Source organism: Numida meleagris, chromosome 1 (genome assembly GCF_002078875.1).
Source record: "Numida meleagris isolate 19003 breed g44 Domestic line chromosome 1, NumMel1.0, whole genome shotgun sequence".
NCBI classification, from domain to species: Eukaryota; Metazoa; Chordata; class Aves; order Galliformes; family Numididae; genus Numida; species Numida meleagris.
This window is the reverse complement of record NC_034409.1, coordinates 170,781,576-170,796,947: the sequence shown is the minus strand read 5'-3', so window position 1 is coordinate 170,796,947 and position 15,372 is coordinate 170,781,576. Positions and strand designations below refer to the sequence as shown.

The 15,372-nt window shown below is 39.2% G+C and overlaps 1 protein-coding gene across 4 annotated transcripts in view; it reads right to left on the bottom strand.

The window, feature by feature from the left end:
* DCLK1 (doublecortin like kinase 1) overlaps nt 2,108-15,372 on the bottom strand; it is a 239,558-nt gene continuing 226,293 nt past the window's right edge. For 2 of the 4 annotated variants that reach the window (XM_021377782.1, XM_021377801.1), the window contains 2 exons: nt 13,313-13,386; nt 3,876-4,076 (listed from right to left, as the gene is read on the bottom strand). In XM_021377782.1, the coding sequence (XP_021233457.1) occupies nt 4,019-4,076; nt 13,313-13,386 (132 nt within the window). In that variant the 3' untranslated portion in view covers nt 3,876-4,018. Of the gene's footprint in view, nt 4,077-13,312; nt 13,387-15,372 lie in introns of all 4 variants that reach the window. The other 2 variants (XM_021377773.1, XM_021377792.1) reach the window with 1 other exon arrangement.

Genomic DNA, 15,372 nt, shown 5'->3' with positions numbered 1-15,372 from the left:
TGATTGCCTTAGATTAGATGTGTAACTCTTAGATGGATACATCTAGATGAGATGAAGCCCATCTCAGGACCATTTAACTGTGCTATCACCTATCACCTACCCATCGCTACATTTTCACATCAAAGTTTGCTTACCACATGCAAGCTCACTAGAATATTGCACTTAGGTTGGAGACCATGTTATGCCCACTTACACTTAATTGAGAGGAATTAATCTGGAAGTGACCCTGTTCTATTCTCCTGTTAATACTAAGATCAGCCCAACAGGCACCTCCAGAGACCAGATATTAGATGACCTGAATCGCCCTGTGGAAGTGCTTCTCTCTATCTCCTTGGTGATAGATGGGGCCTACCATGATGGCCACCCATCTCAGTTAACTGCACTGGCTTGGCAGGAGGAAAATGGCCTTGTATACATATTAAGCATTTAAAAATTATGTTTTTAGCACCAATGTGTTGCTGTGATTCAAAAGAAAAATGAACAAAGAGGTCAGGAGGAGTGATACGTATTACAGTGAAATGACTGCAGTGTGCTATGTGCTCTCTCAGATCATCACATTAGAAATAAGTCTGTTGTCTTTGATTTCTTTATTTCAGTGGTGTTTCAAGTATTTTGGGGGCCACATAATCTGCCCTTACTTGCTCCCAGGAATTCAGACATTAGAAAAGAAATGGGGTGGATGCTAAAATACAAGCCTGAAACATTATTTCCACAAAACCATACGTATATATACATGTATATGGTTACGTTTAAAATATGTGAATATATTCAAAATCACCGTGGAAATTTCTTTTAAAACAGTTTAAAGATTCAGATACTTTTCCTTGAAGCCTACAAAGAGGCTATCAACAATTTGAAACTCAGTATGTTACAGACCTAAAAATAACTTAAATGTTTTTATAGTTATGTTCATAAAACACAAGCCAAAGATCAGAAACACATAAGATGCTGGGGATGAGTAGGGATTTCAGGATCTAGGATTAGTTTTACATACAATTTAAGTAGTGCAATATGGTGTAAGATGAAGGAGCCAAACATCTTATTTTAATGATAACCCTGTATTCCAAAGAAAGGCAAAGGTGATAGTTTTTAAGTTGAGTTAAGATGAGTTTTTAAGTAATATTTCTCAATACGTGAAATGTATATTGTTTTTTTCTTCTGACCTCTCTCTCTAATTAAGAAGAATGGCCATAGGCCTTTGCTTTAAGGCTGCCAAATTTTCCAAACAGTCAAAAAGCATGTGGTATTAATGGACACTTTTTATTACCAAATGTATGTCTTGCATTTACATGGTTGATTTGCATCTATTCTAAAGGGATGGCTGTACTATAACGTGGGAAGGGCCACGCTGGCAAAACATGTGCCAGATCCTGATCTACTATAACTTGATGCAGGTAAGTAAGTGGCACAAGAGAGAACTCATTCTGGCTGAGGGTTTGGTCCCATGAAAAAATAATAACTGTCCTACTCAAATGTTATTAAAATACAGCCACTGACATCACAATGACAGTGACTGTGCCCCTGCCTACCGAGGGACTTCGCAGGGACTCTAGGATTGGATAGGCATGGTCAAGGATTAGTTCTTTCCCATATGCAGCCTTTCCCAAATCCTAAAACTTGAGAACTTTGGCATGGCAGTTTCTTTACCCTTTCACTTCCTGCCTCTGTGGAATTCTCCTACAAGACAGCTACTTGCTTCACTTAGTTAATAACTTGTGTTCCCGTTAGAGTGACTGAGGCCATGCATATGCACAGGACTTCTGCATATGGGTATATATTCAGAGATCAGGCTCCTGAAGTGAGACTTGTTCTACTAAACTCATTAACCTTAAGTTTGGTGTCCGATGTGAGCTCCTACCAGTGGTTCCTTCTACAGTCAAAGAAGTGAGATCAATAGGTGTACCGAACCACGAGTCCTTCCTAAAATGTGTGCCACAACAGGTGAGGTGAATCAAACCTGGAAATGCTTAGCTCCGTACTGCCAAGGAAGTCTGGAGATCTAGCTTAGGCTAAATGTCTCACTTCTAGATTAACACTGGCTGAAGTTAATTGCACTGTGTATGAAATAATTGTACCATTTGTGAGAAAATTCACAAGATGAAATTCCTATATCCAAAATCTTCAAAGCTTTTAATATATAAAAATTTTTTATGACTGTAACAATGAAAGATGCATTTTAAAGGATGGAGAAACAAAACAATTCCAGTGTTTCTTAAAATGTGGTTCATCTGATACTTCCAACTAGAAATGCAAAAGAGCATTACACCAGATCCAACAAGGTGCAGGTACACATTCAGTGCCACAGCTGCTTGTAGTGATAGCTCCATGAGCACACATAACTCAGAACAGAAACTGCACTGTGGGCAACTTGCCCTGTTCCTCCAAACTTTATTTATACTTCCCAGCAAGATCAGCAAAGTTTGCATATCTTTTTGGGCAGCATACTCATATTTCCATTTGTATGATACTAAATACAAAGAGACAAAGAAAGAGAGAAAAAAGAGAGAGGGGAAGAAAGAGAAAACCACATTTTTATGACTTTTTAAAAACACCATGACAAGATTTTAGATTTAGATAGAAAAGCATCAAATATTGTCAATTTTATATGGGTAAAAGTGAAAGTATGAATTTAAAAATGTTATCTTTCATTTTAGAATAGGATTTTGGAAGCTGCATTTTCTATTCTAGTGAAATTTTAAGTGAATTTATAATCATTTTTTCTTTCATATTACAACATTTGAAGCAAAAGTCTATGAAGTATAATATTTCTGTGGAAGCCAACTTTACGATAATGGTTAAAGAAAATGCTGTAATGCTATGTTGAGGTTCCAACAAACCAAAAATATGTATATTCTGTGTAAATGCCCATTTTATTGAATATTACAAATAGAAACGGTGAGTTATTTTTAGTTTCTCCACTCTAAGACAAAAACTTTCACTAATACAGGTTAGGCTTTACATACATATTAAATGACTTTATTTTCCCCAATTCATAAATACTTGAGCTGTTTTAAGGGTAATTCTCAATTTTAATATTTAACTTTCACCACAGTATTATCTGTGGCTACCTATGGAATACCCAGGTCATGCTGAGTGGAAAGATGTCTGTACTTTTTTGAATGTGAGGCAACAGAATCAGGAACATCTCAACTAAATTATTACATACGATTACATGACAGAATGTGTTCTCAAGCAATTTCCCAAGACTCTGCATTGTCATTAGCAGCAAACGATAGGGAAGCAACATTTTGGGGCCATCATCATGTCATCTTCTGTAAACTCTGAGCTTGCCCTAAACTCAGTTTCCCATTGATCCTGCATAGTATCCTCCAACAACAGATATTTTTCTATGGAAGTATAATGCAGGTTTAGAATGAGCTGCTGTGGAAGATACTGATTGTTTCACTATATTTTTGTTTTTAAAGCCCATATTTGTAGCCCCTACGTGATAGCGTGTTTGGTACCATTTTGGCCAGAAACTAGCAAGGAACTTTAGGGTACTATAAAAGGTATGTGCGTATAAAAGCAAAAAAGCCAGAATAAAGCCCTAATGTGGGCTGTCAAGATTTAAGTTGATCCTTTACTCAGAGGGTTAACATGTGCTAAAATTACATACTGCGGTTCCTAACTTCACTGATGAAAACATTCACTGCTTCTATCTTGAAATAAAAAAGCAAAATAGCCTTAACCCTTTGAGGATAATATTAGCAGCAAGTTACAATCTAAACAGAGAACAAGTATTTCAATTAATTAGGAAATAATTCTTACAAAGGTTCTGTAAGCACCTTTTTGTGTTCCACTATCGCAGCGGTTAGTGCTGGACAGATTGGATGTAACCACTTCACATGGGTCTGAAGGATTTTCAGGGTCTCAAAGGGTTAAAGCCAAGACTTTTGAGTAAAAGTGTTTTATTAAAAGGGTGAATTAGGTGAGCGAACAGTCTCGGATGAACTTGGTGAATAGTCTTCCGATTCGGAGTTGAGTTCAGGTGGAGCCTGCTGTGCCTTGTAACGTCCCCTCACATCCTGGTTGCGTCTTCGTCGGAAAACCTGCCTCTCCTTATCAAGAGCGGTGGTCTGGCAGGGGCATAAAATGAGAATAAATGAAATTAGGCTGTGTGTGAAATGCAAAGCTAATGAAAACCATGAGTTTTTATGTGGCCCGCAAATACCAGGGATAATAAATGTTCAGACCGAATTAAACCTGTTCTGTTTCAGTCAAGTCTGAAAGGTTTAGCCCACAACATGGCTAAATGCTTTAAAAAGTGCATTTCCCAAATCTTAAGAGGTAGTGTGACATCATCAAGCAGATACAGTACCATATATATGGATGCCATATGTTCTACTTCTGGATGCTATTAATTTCATATTTTAGTAGATTCGCGTTTCAAGCCAAATACCAAGTGACCTTCCCCCCACCCTTCTCTAAGAATAAATCTGTTTCTATAGGTGAGGCAGAGATGTATGTTTGTCTTTGGTTTGACCTAATGAAGGTTGATACACACTCACCCATGTTCAAGTCAGTGCAATTGGCTAACAAAGATGGATTGGGATGAAGTTGTCAGACAGGAGAGGAAAAACAAACACTGAGGGGAGCTAGCCCAGCTCTGTCACACCTCCTCATGCTACTCAATGGATGTTCTTAGGAACACTGAAGAGCTGTAATGGAAAGACCCATTTAGCCTGACTATCCTGCCTCCTCCTGCCTACCAGAGTCTATCAAATTAAATAGACTGCCAATTTTATCAAGAATCCAGATATGGATGGGGAAATCCAGAAAATGGGGAGTCAGAATGTTTATTTGCCAGGCTTTAGTTTTTGGATTAGTTTCTGCCACTGTTGAGAGTGCGGTTCTTTATAAGATGGCTGTAACTTCTAGCCACATCCCTTCTGCTTTGTCTGTCACATTCACATCGTGAAGCTGCCACCCAGGAAGGGCAGTCCAAGTCTGGCCAATGATTTCAAACTAGGGGTGTTTTTTTTCCGTTTTCCTGAAGTCACTAAAAATACGAGTTCAACAGGATGGCCTTGATTCAGCAAGAGCATTTTGACAGATAGTTAACTGCCTTCTGAGGCAGGGCTATCTTCTTGAAACATGGCCCAGGATTTCGGGGGAAAAGGAAAAAAAGGGAAAAGGCAGGTGAGATTACCCCCAAAATACAAATGGGTATTTGGTAATGACACTGGAGGCAAGGATAATGTTAAGAATTGAATAGGTTTAACTGTTAACGCTTGTAAATTTTCTTCCCTAGCATGAAAACTTCCATCTAAAAGAATGTAACCAAAAGGTTATTCTGCTTCAAAGGATTTATTGTTTTCTCTTGAGATATACATGACTGATTTCTCTAGAAAATGTACCAGGAATACTGTGAGCCTCATAGGAGAGCAGAGATGCGTTTATAGCCAATGTATTGTTGAGAACAAAATGAAAACGAAATCCATCATACAGGTGCAGAATAGCATTATAGCCATCCATGCTCTAAAATAATGCAATCAGCATTCAATAATGATGTAATAGAGACAGAAAGATGGACGAGAGTACAGAACTACTAGAGCAAATGGATTTAGTTAGGCTAAATTGCTGAACTATTTCTGAGTCCAGAACCTACATGGCACTACTTTAAGGGGGTAAAATAATTACCTTTCATAAGTTCATCCCTGTATTTTAAATAATTGCTACAAAATCCAACACTTAAAATCTACTGAAAATTTCTTTGTTTACTGCTAATCTTTTGGTTAAGAGCACTCATTAGTATTTTCAATGCCTTCAATGTTTCTCGGCCTTGAAACAATTCAGTTTTTGATTATTTTTTAATGTGAAACAGAAGAATACCTAGATCATTTACACACAGTGAATATACCACATACTGTGTGAAAATTGAAAAGAATGGCGTATATTACCATTCTATAAAATACAGATTTTCATTTAAAAGATTTTTTTATGCTTACAGGAAATAAGCATTTATTTAAAGTTTCAGCCACATCACATCATGCTGCAGTAACAGATACTCTCTTCCAAGAAGGTTAAACATTTCTGGTCAAATAAATAAAAAATACTTGTATTAAATTCCAAATTTATTTTTAAAATCTGGTACAAAATCTGGTTCAGGAGAACGGTAAATGTATACGTAAAAAGTGAAAGTGTTCAAAATTAGACAAGTTACAGAGAAGTGAATACTCTTGAATAAAAGATTCTTTTTAAAGTTTAGCCTAGGATACTTCTTTTTTTTTTTAAAGGACACAATTATTAAACTGCAAAACTAGTTAGACAATTAAATACCATGACACTATTTTAAAGATATCTTTAAAAATAAAATCCAAGGTACTGCTTTTCTGCTAGTATTAAGGAAGCTTTGGAGGCTATTTGTTTAAATACATGTAAAGGCACTTCTTTCCTCAACAACCAAAAACAAGCAAAAATTCCTGATCGTTCCATCTAATCCAGCACCTATATGCTACAGTTTGTAGGACCAAGCATTTCTGGCTGCTTAACCCTTCAGAAATTCCCTGGGATATTTTCGAGACTCTGTTTTTCTTTACATTTTTACCAGAAGTCTCACCCTGCACAGGTTCTGACAGGCCTTCATCCAGAAGGCCATCCATGCCGGCAGACTCCATGGCATTACGTGTTCCCTCTCCTGGGCTGAGAGACATTCAGAGCCTTTCTCATCCAACAAGCTTATGAAGTAAAGATGTGCGAGGTCACAGAGAGCTAAAGAAGGGACAAGTGATCTCGTGAAAGCACAACTACATAGATCGTATTCTAACATTTAGGGTTTCCCATGTCAGAACCACAGAACGGGTCAGTTCTGGACACACACACAGCAGTCACATTTCCCTCCGGACTTGCAAGATAGAGTTTGTTCCACTCAATGTTATGGGGACATTTTGCACTTCCAGCAGCTGCTATACTGCCATACAGTACTGCATTCTGCATTTGGCACAAAGGTTGTTTTTCATCTAATGAGGCCGGTTACTTTTTGTCTCTAAAAATTTTAAAACATGAAAGATCGATGCACTGCAATGCAGGGGAGATACAATATACACTGGAGTACTGGCTGCATGTGTTTTATAGTGCAGCTCTCACCTCCTGTACCCTCTTGTGCATGTGGCACGTTCAAAAAATCAGCGTTTTCACTATTATTACTATTTTTGTAACAAAGACCTCTTATATGCATTGCCTTGATTTAATAGATTTATTATTTCCTCTACTATTCACAATTGGATGGCTCGCCAGGGCATGAATTGGTCCATTAGGGATTTTCAGGGCATTTCTTTTTTAAGCTACTCTTTCAATAAATAATAAGAGGATCTGAAGTGCACTTACGCTTCACAGGGCTGCAAAGCCCAGATTTTCATTATCACATTTTGACATTTTTTTTCCCCAGCTTGAGGTGAGAGAGTGAGAACTTTGAGCACTATATGATAGTAATGGGAACTAAAATGTTAGTGCAGTGTTCTTAAGCTATGCAGCTGTCCTCTTACAATCCATACGAGGAAATGTAGAGCTTCTTATCCAGGAGCAGATAAGTGGATTGCCTTTAATAGTTTGGTGCTGATGGGTCTGAAGCACTTCATTAAGCACTAATGTATTTTGCATCAACATTTAGTAATCCTGACACCCAGTACCAAATGGTTAACAAGCTTTTTTTTTTTTTTTTTTTTTTTTGAAATGCAATTTCATTTGAAGTAACATAGCATTATTTTGTTATTTTAAAATTATTGCTTCTCTCATTTCTCTCATCTAAACACTGAGGCACAACTAGTGCTTTTCCAGGATTTCACCATTGGGAGCCTCTTTTTCCTGACCTCTGAGTCAAGATGCTGCAGGACTCCTGAGCCATGCAAATTCTTTTCTTCTTGGAAAAGGCTGAAGTCCGTGTTTATGGACAGATATTCAAAAACGACAACTGCTTTGATATACATGTGGGATTTGTAGAGGGAAGCACCGTATTTTAGCTGTGGGATGATGTTTTCTGTCAGATCAGTAATTACTGAATTAACTGCTTTTTATGGATGCGAGCAGTGATTGTTTTTCTTTTCACTTGTCTTAATTTACTGCTGGCCACCAAATATAGATATATATTCATTTCATTAATAAAAGAACATTATTGTTGCATTTTGCCTCTTAGCCCATCCATTATTCATACTGGCTAGGAGACTGAACTGGGGATGCAGCTGTTCATGCATTAATCTGAGAACCATTCCCTTCACTTGCTTTCATTCTGCAGGAACATATTTGCAATTTGTCTGCAATTTTTGTTATGCTTTATTAGCGAGTGAAATTAAATGGACATATGTATTGCAACACTACTCTTTATCTTCCAGTGCATTCTTCTATACGCACATTGGTGTGCGCATGTATTTAAATGCTCAGGCCTGGATGATTTTATCCCATTTCCTTAAGCTTTTGGCTAGTGACCTCGATATACTGAGATATGTAACAGCAGATTCCCCTGATGTAAAAATGACCATTAAGTGATAGCAGCAACTTTTACAATGCAAGGGCATGAGGCCACACCAGGCAGCCTTTTGGTATGCCTTTTTTATATTGTTTTCCATTGGCTTCTCAGGTTATATATATAAATATATATATATATAAAATATATATATACACATATATGTACATACATACATGAACGACTGATTCATGATTCCAGACACTTCTTGAAGAGTGCTTCAAACTTTGCAATGCACCTCAGCCCAGGAGTGAAAGACACATTTATTTGTAGCCCCTCAGGCACAAGCCATAACTAAGTCAAGTTACATGGTGATTTGGAGACGTGCAAATGACCACATCGAGGGGACAAATCCATCGAGTGGATTTGAACTTAAACCTCCAAATGCAAAAGGCCAATGCTTCAGTGCACCATGTAACCTCTGGCATGGAATTTTGCTTACATGAAAAGAGAAAAGAAAGAAAACCAAATCAATTTGATGTATGCTTCTTAGTGTAGCGGTGAGTGAATACCATGATAAGTATCCCACGCATATAACTGCTGAATTCATATTGCTATATTTAAGTTCGTGTTTACTCTTTGACATTCCCCCTTTTTGGAGGCACGATTCCTCAGCTGGTTTCAATTACACGTGGAAGAGACTTAGGGCCAAGTTGTTTGCATGGGTGAATTTTATTTCTAGTTTGTAAATCAGTTGTGGTTTTCTTAGTCAAAGATCAGGAGAAGAGCTTTTAAAGGAGTTTAGATGTTTGTCTGTTTTCACCAGAATTAAGTTTATAGAGGGTTTTACTGCAATAAAAATGGCACTTCACAGATAGCAAGTCTAATTCCCAACTACTCTGCCCACTGTCAAGACATTTGCTTTTAACTTTTGACTTGAAAGTGTATTGTATCCACTTGAGACAGGTGTAAGTAACTTGACAGATGCAAAGTACTGGGAATTAGGTACCAAGCACAGTCTGGAATGAGGGATTTTCAAACGAGCTATTCAGATACTTTTCAAAATGGCACAGTGAGAATTGTATTTTAAAAATCCAATATTTCATGAATTCACATCTACAGGATTGATGGCTTCATTACACATAGAATGTAACCAGCCTCCTTGCTATTGTCATTACATAGATAAGATAATTAATGACTTTTCCTTACACTTCCTGAGTTTTATTTTGCTCTCTTAGCTTTTATATAGTATCTGCGGATATACCAAAAATAACATATGTGAACATCTTATACGATTTATATACTAACATTTTATACTAATACTATACATTAGATACACCCACACTGGTGTTCCCTTGATATTTCAAAGCAGCCTAGTCCAGGCAGAAAATTTAGGTCATTTTGTCAGTAACAGATTAAAACATTGTTAAGATTCTGACATAAACCTGAAGTGATAGGGAAATTAAGACAGGGTGAAAGAAAATGCTGGTGAGTTATGCAAAGTATGGCCTTCAAAATGCTGCCACTGGGAGGAACCAGTAACGCAGCTGACGAAGGCTGTCTGTGTTCAGGACACTGCAACACCTGGGTCTAAGGGGAAGTAAGGCTTGAAATACTTTCACCCGTAACACTCTGGTTCAGTTACAGACAGGCCAAAAAATCTGAGCCACACAAAGTGTTAAAAGCCTCTGCTAAGCATATTTTAAAGAGAAGTTCCTTGTTAGGAAGGAAATCTAGGTATTTCAAAAGGACAGTCAGGTGCAATCCCTTCCATGTGGATTTTTTGGGGTCACTGTTGCTAAATTCTAACAAAAGGAAAGTTATACAAGATAAATGCATGGCTTGTAATCCTTTTACAAAGTGATCGATTAGCAAATGGGCTGACTTGAGAGGAAAAAAAAAAGAAATCCCAAACATAATTCCTCTGCTCAGAAATGAGAAAGGGGTAATAGATACTTGCCGTCTTTGACTTGAGTTTACATTGGTAATCTGGGGTGAATGAAAGCGAGAATGCACCATCGGCATTACCCACCCACCCCAAAGCTGCCTTTCCTGGCTATTAAGAATATACACCTCAACCTATTCCATCACCTTTGAGTCTGAATGATTTCACTGATTTGGCCCTAACATTTTTTCTGTTCCTTGTACTGAAGGGTTTTCCAGGCATTGTATCCTATACTGGCTACAACTACTACTGGCCATAAACTTTGTTAAATTTTAGTACCTCCAAAAAGTCCCATCACTTTAAAACACTTGCACATTTTGTCTTCCTGACAGGGAATAAAACAGGATGTAAAATGAGCAGTTGGAATATTAGGATTTAGAGGCACTCTGAATAGCAAAGTCTTTTAGGCTGAGAAAAGAAAAGGTTTTCTGGTTGATTGAAGGAGGAAATAGTGCCATTTAAAAAGATATTTTAGAAGACTTGCTAGGAACTAGGGATGATCAAAGGCGTGGAAAAGAAATGAATAGTTTAATACTAACAAAGGGAGCATCACATTTTCCTTGGACCTGCTTTCATTTTTCACTGTACTTGTGAATTCAGGTTAATTTTCACAGGCCTGTGACAAATTAACTGTTTTATAGATGGGGGTTGACGAACCTTTCATATGCTCTGCATTTGTGCTCGCAGTTACCACTAAAAAGTAAACAATTGCTAAACCAAAATGGTTTTATTTATACTACAGTGCTGGTCACTGCAGTGGTTGCTAGCTTCTTGGAGATGAAAAGGAACAAAAACAGAACAAGGCTTGTTCGGAGCTACCCCTGTTATAGCATTTCCTAATTACGCCTATGAGCCCCGCTCTCCCAATTTGGCTCTGCACACTAGGTGCACTGTTTAGAAAGCACTAATTATAAACATTGTTGTTACTGCCCCCAGCTGGAAAACAGAGCAGTTTATGTATGAATAAGGGAGATTATCGCCCATCTGCTCCAGCCCATTATTCAGGGATGTGTCATTTTGCATGCTGATGGCAGCCATTACTACTGCTTCAGTCAAATGGCATTATTTTTTTTTAATACATATATAAGCATTTATTTATTTACCAAGTTGCGGAATCGGAGTCTTTCCCCTTTACCTCCCAAACATACATATGGTTTGTTTCAAAATCCAGGCCAAGTAGTTAAACTGAGTCAAGGCCAATCTGAGAAGAGACTCTCCTCTTTCTGGTTCTCTGCTCCCCCTGAAGATGGATTTTTAACAAGTTTTTTTCTCTCTTTTTTTTTTCTTCTTTTTTAAGGGGGGTTAAAAGTTGCAAAGCAAAAAAAGAAAAGGAGCGTAAGCTGATCATAGGTAGTGGTTAACCTCTGGGAGCACAGATCAGTGATGAAGCTGCTGTGAGTTTTCCTCTGTTTTACAGAGGAGGCATGAAATTCGCAGCTATCCCACAAAGTCCTGCTTGACGCAGACTGCCATCCTTCCTTAGGAAGAGGAAAATACTCCCAATACTCTCACACCTATGTAGAGCGGGGCACTCAGGATCCCCTCCTGCAAGGACAAACCCAGACTGCACAGCTGCTGTGCTGCTGTCTCCTCCGTCCGCTGCTGCAGGACGAGAGGCTGCAAAGCGTGATACCAAGGGACAAACAGACAAAGCATGGTTTGCTATTTATGTTTTGCAGGTTGCAGTAGGTTTATGGCCATGAACACAAGTGCCATGGGCTAGAATTACAGGCACTGCTACACGCTTGGAGGGGAAGCATTTCTCTGTTCCTGCTAGCCCAAGTTTAACCAACGGATAGGAACTGCTTTTCCACTTCTTGGTTGAAAAGTAGGATTGTTTTTCTTTCCCCAGAACATCCATATCACAATTTCCTTAATCCTCAGTGTGTGCTCAGGGAACCGCTAGGTTTTAAGGAAACCGTGCTGCAGTCTGACCGACCCACACAGGCACTGAAATGATCCGAGGGCGGGATTCTGCCTCACTGGGAACACTTGCAACGATCGTCTCTGCTGTTTCCCAAATGTGGTTAATTCGCTGTTTTTTTCCAAATACCTCACAGATGAGTCTTTGAAGGCAGTGTTAGAAAACACAAGAAACTTATAAAAACCTCGTTAGCTATCAAAACCCAGCTCTTGTGAGTAATAACAAGGAAAGAAGCCAGCAAATAACCACTGGAGGGGAATGGCAGAGCTCTGATTGATGGAGGAGGTGTGGGCCTGGGGTGGGCTATGGGAACAGGACCCTCCTCACCCCGCTCCAGCACAGCCCCCCGCCCCAAGCCCCCCGTCACCGTACGGGATAAGCCAGCTCACACAACCCTGGCACAGTTACACAATGAGGAAAAATATATTCGGAAGACTCATGCAATATTTAAAAAAATCAAAGAAAAAGAAATAGGCATCGGAAAGGTTTTAAAAACAAAATAGAAAGAATGCATCGTTAGAAACACAAGCTTACCGGCACATACAATGCATTGTATTTCATTGAACTTGGGAGAGTTTCTAAGTGCTCTGTTCTGTAAATGCATTGTTCCATCTAAGGTAAGGATTGTGTTCGGTGGGTTTAAAATGACAGTATATAGCCCCACGTCTCAGTGGGGAAGGAGGAGGATATATGCTGAGAGCCTGTTGCTGCTCCTGGTGCTTAGAAGTGGGGAAGCAGATGCAATAGGGGTGCACACTTCAGCATATCGGGGTTTTCTATATACACTGTCCTTTTAACTAGGAGGGAATTGGAACTGAGCATGTGCAATGGAGAGAAAGCTGGCGATGTGGGTGTGAGGGATGGGTGAGGAGAGGGAATGAGGGGGTGTGGCATCTCAATCAGGATTCAAACGAAACTGATAAAGCAGCATATGGACCGGAGAACAAATCAAAAAGCATGTTTATCCACTGGAGGAACTGGTGAATGGAGACTGCCAGCACGTTGCCATGGAAACACTGACTGTGGGAGCTGCACCAGCGCATACCTTATCCAATACATTCCTGGTTGTTGGTAGTAGTCCAAAGACCCTGATCTCTTGATGGTAAACCCGTGGTCCAGCTGAGCAGAGAGAAACGGGGCAACTCAGTGGATCAGCATTAGGCTAAAGAACTCAGACTCCAGAGCAAGCGACCCTGCTTAGTGTAACAGTTACTGCGTTCAGAAGGCACTTAGCTAACATCCTACAGCTAGCACCAGAAAGAGAAAGAAAAAAGTAAAGAAAGAAAAGGAAAAAGCACTAACTCTACAGCCTGTCCTCCTAAATTAGAAGCCAAATTATTCAGGCTAAAATGGAGTTTGCAAAATAGGTTACTTAATGCATAATGCACTCATTTAAAAGTCTGACCAATATCTCATTACCTCCAAAGACAGAAGTGCCCTTTTAAGTTGCACATACCAGTAATGGAAAATTATCTTTCGCAATTAAACAGAGCGGTTTAATAATTTTAAAAAATGCAGTGCAACCATCACAGGGAGCGGGCTAGACAGACTGCACCAGGCTTAAATTAGAGTGCTTCATAATCATGGAATGTGCAAAGATGAAAAGAATCAGGTTTTGATACCCCATCAATCATGGTAATTCATTTCCAAAAATGCGTTAACCTTGGAGAGGGCTCCTCGGAGCCATGAATAGCATTGTTTGTCATTCCAGCTTACACCTCATGCTCAAAAAGATAACAGTACGGAACTATTAGGTTTAAAATTGCACCAATTAAAGTCAAAATGGAAATGAACTTAACGTTGTGTCCAGAAAAGTGTGCTCCTGATATTATTTCGGGAGTAGAGATCTCTGAAGTTTGGTTTATCACTAGCAGAATAATGTGCATGGGAACAAAGAAAAGAGGCTGTTTTCTCTGACCCTCCTGTGCTGCACAGCATACGGCTGAGGCATCACTTAGGGGAGTTAAACGGAATTTTAGGGGAAATGGCTTGAGGAGAGACACTCTGCCCACTTTGAAACTGGGAGCCGCGATGCTTTTCACATTCTGCCCTATGAAGAGAAAAGGCCGTTTTGTGCTCCAGCAAGAGCGTGGCATATATTTCCACGCTGGTAACGGTTTCTGATTCTAAATTCAGGAAAGCAGTTTGACACATTTCTGGTTACCAACTCCTTAAATGGTAGCCAGGAGCTGAGCGCAATTATAAGTTTTTCTTGATGACTATATTGTGAGTATAGAATTTGATAATGAACTCCTTTTTGCTAAAACAATGCCTGTTTCATCTTATTTAGAATGACTTAAAGGACGTTTCCTGCTTAAAAACATCAGAACCCTGTAGCTGTGGTTTATTTTCTGTCGGCTTACCTACGCTGGTCTGCTATTGCCATCTACTGGCTACATGGCATACTGTGTACAGAATGCACAAAAGGCACTTGGCTTAAAAAGCAGATCAAAATGACCGCTCTGAAATCTAGTGGCTAAAAAGATAGATCAATAGATAAAATTGGGGAACTTAGCTGTCTGGGAAGAGCACAAACAGTTCAGTCTGTGTGGAAATTATTCCAGAAAAAAGAACAGTGATTCACAACGAGCCCGCAACAACACAAACAAAAGATAGGAAATGACATTCAAGTCACGGGTTCATCTCTAAGCCAAGCAAAACTAACAGATCAAACTTGGCTTCTCTTCCACACCAGCCAAGAAATCCCCCTGCTAAGAAGCCCATTTGCAAGATTTCATTTTGCTTGATGCTCAGCAGCAGGCACAGCAGTGACCACCGCTGCCCTCCCCTCGGCAGCTGCAAGAGCCCCTGGTTGGCAAAGGGCAGCACCGACTTCCCAAACAGCTCTCTTCTTCTGTCCTACTCCTGTGAGTCTCCAGATGGAATTTACTCCCATTGCCAAGACAGAGACCTCAGACAACCTTAGCATTACATTATCATTAGTTTTTTCCTCTGCCTTAACGATGGCAAAAATACAAGCACAGAAGTGACAACATACAGGCAAAGCTTTAACAGTTCAGACAGGAAGACAAACTGAACGATGCTCAGTTAATATACAGAGTTAACGGCACACCTTTGGATTGCAAAAGTATTCTTAAAAAATAA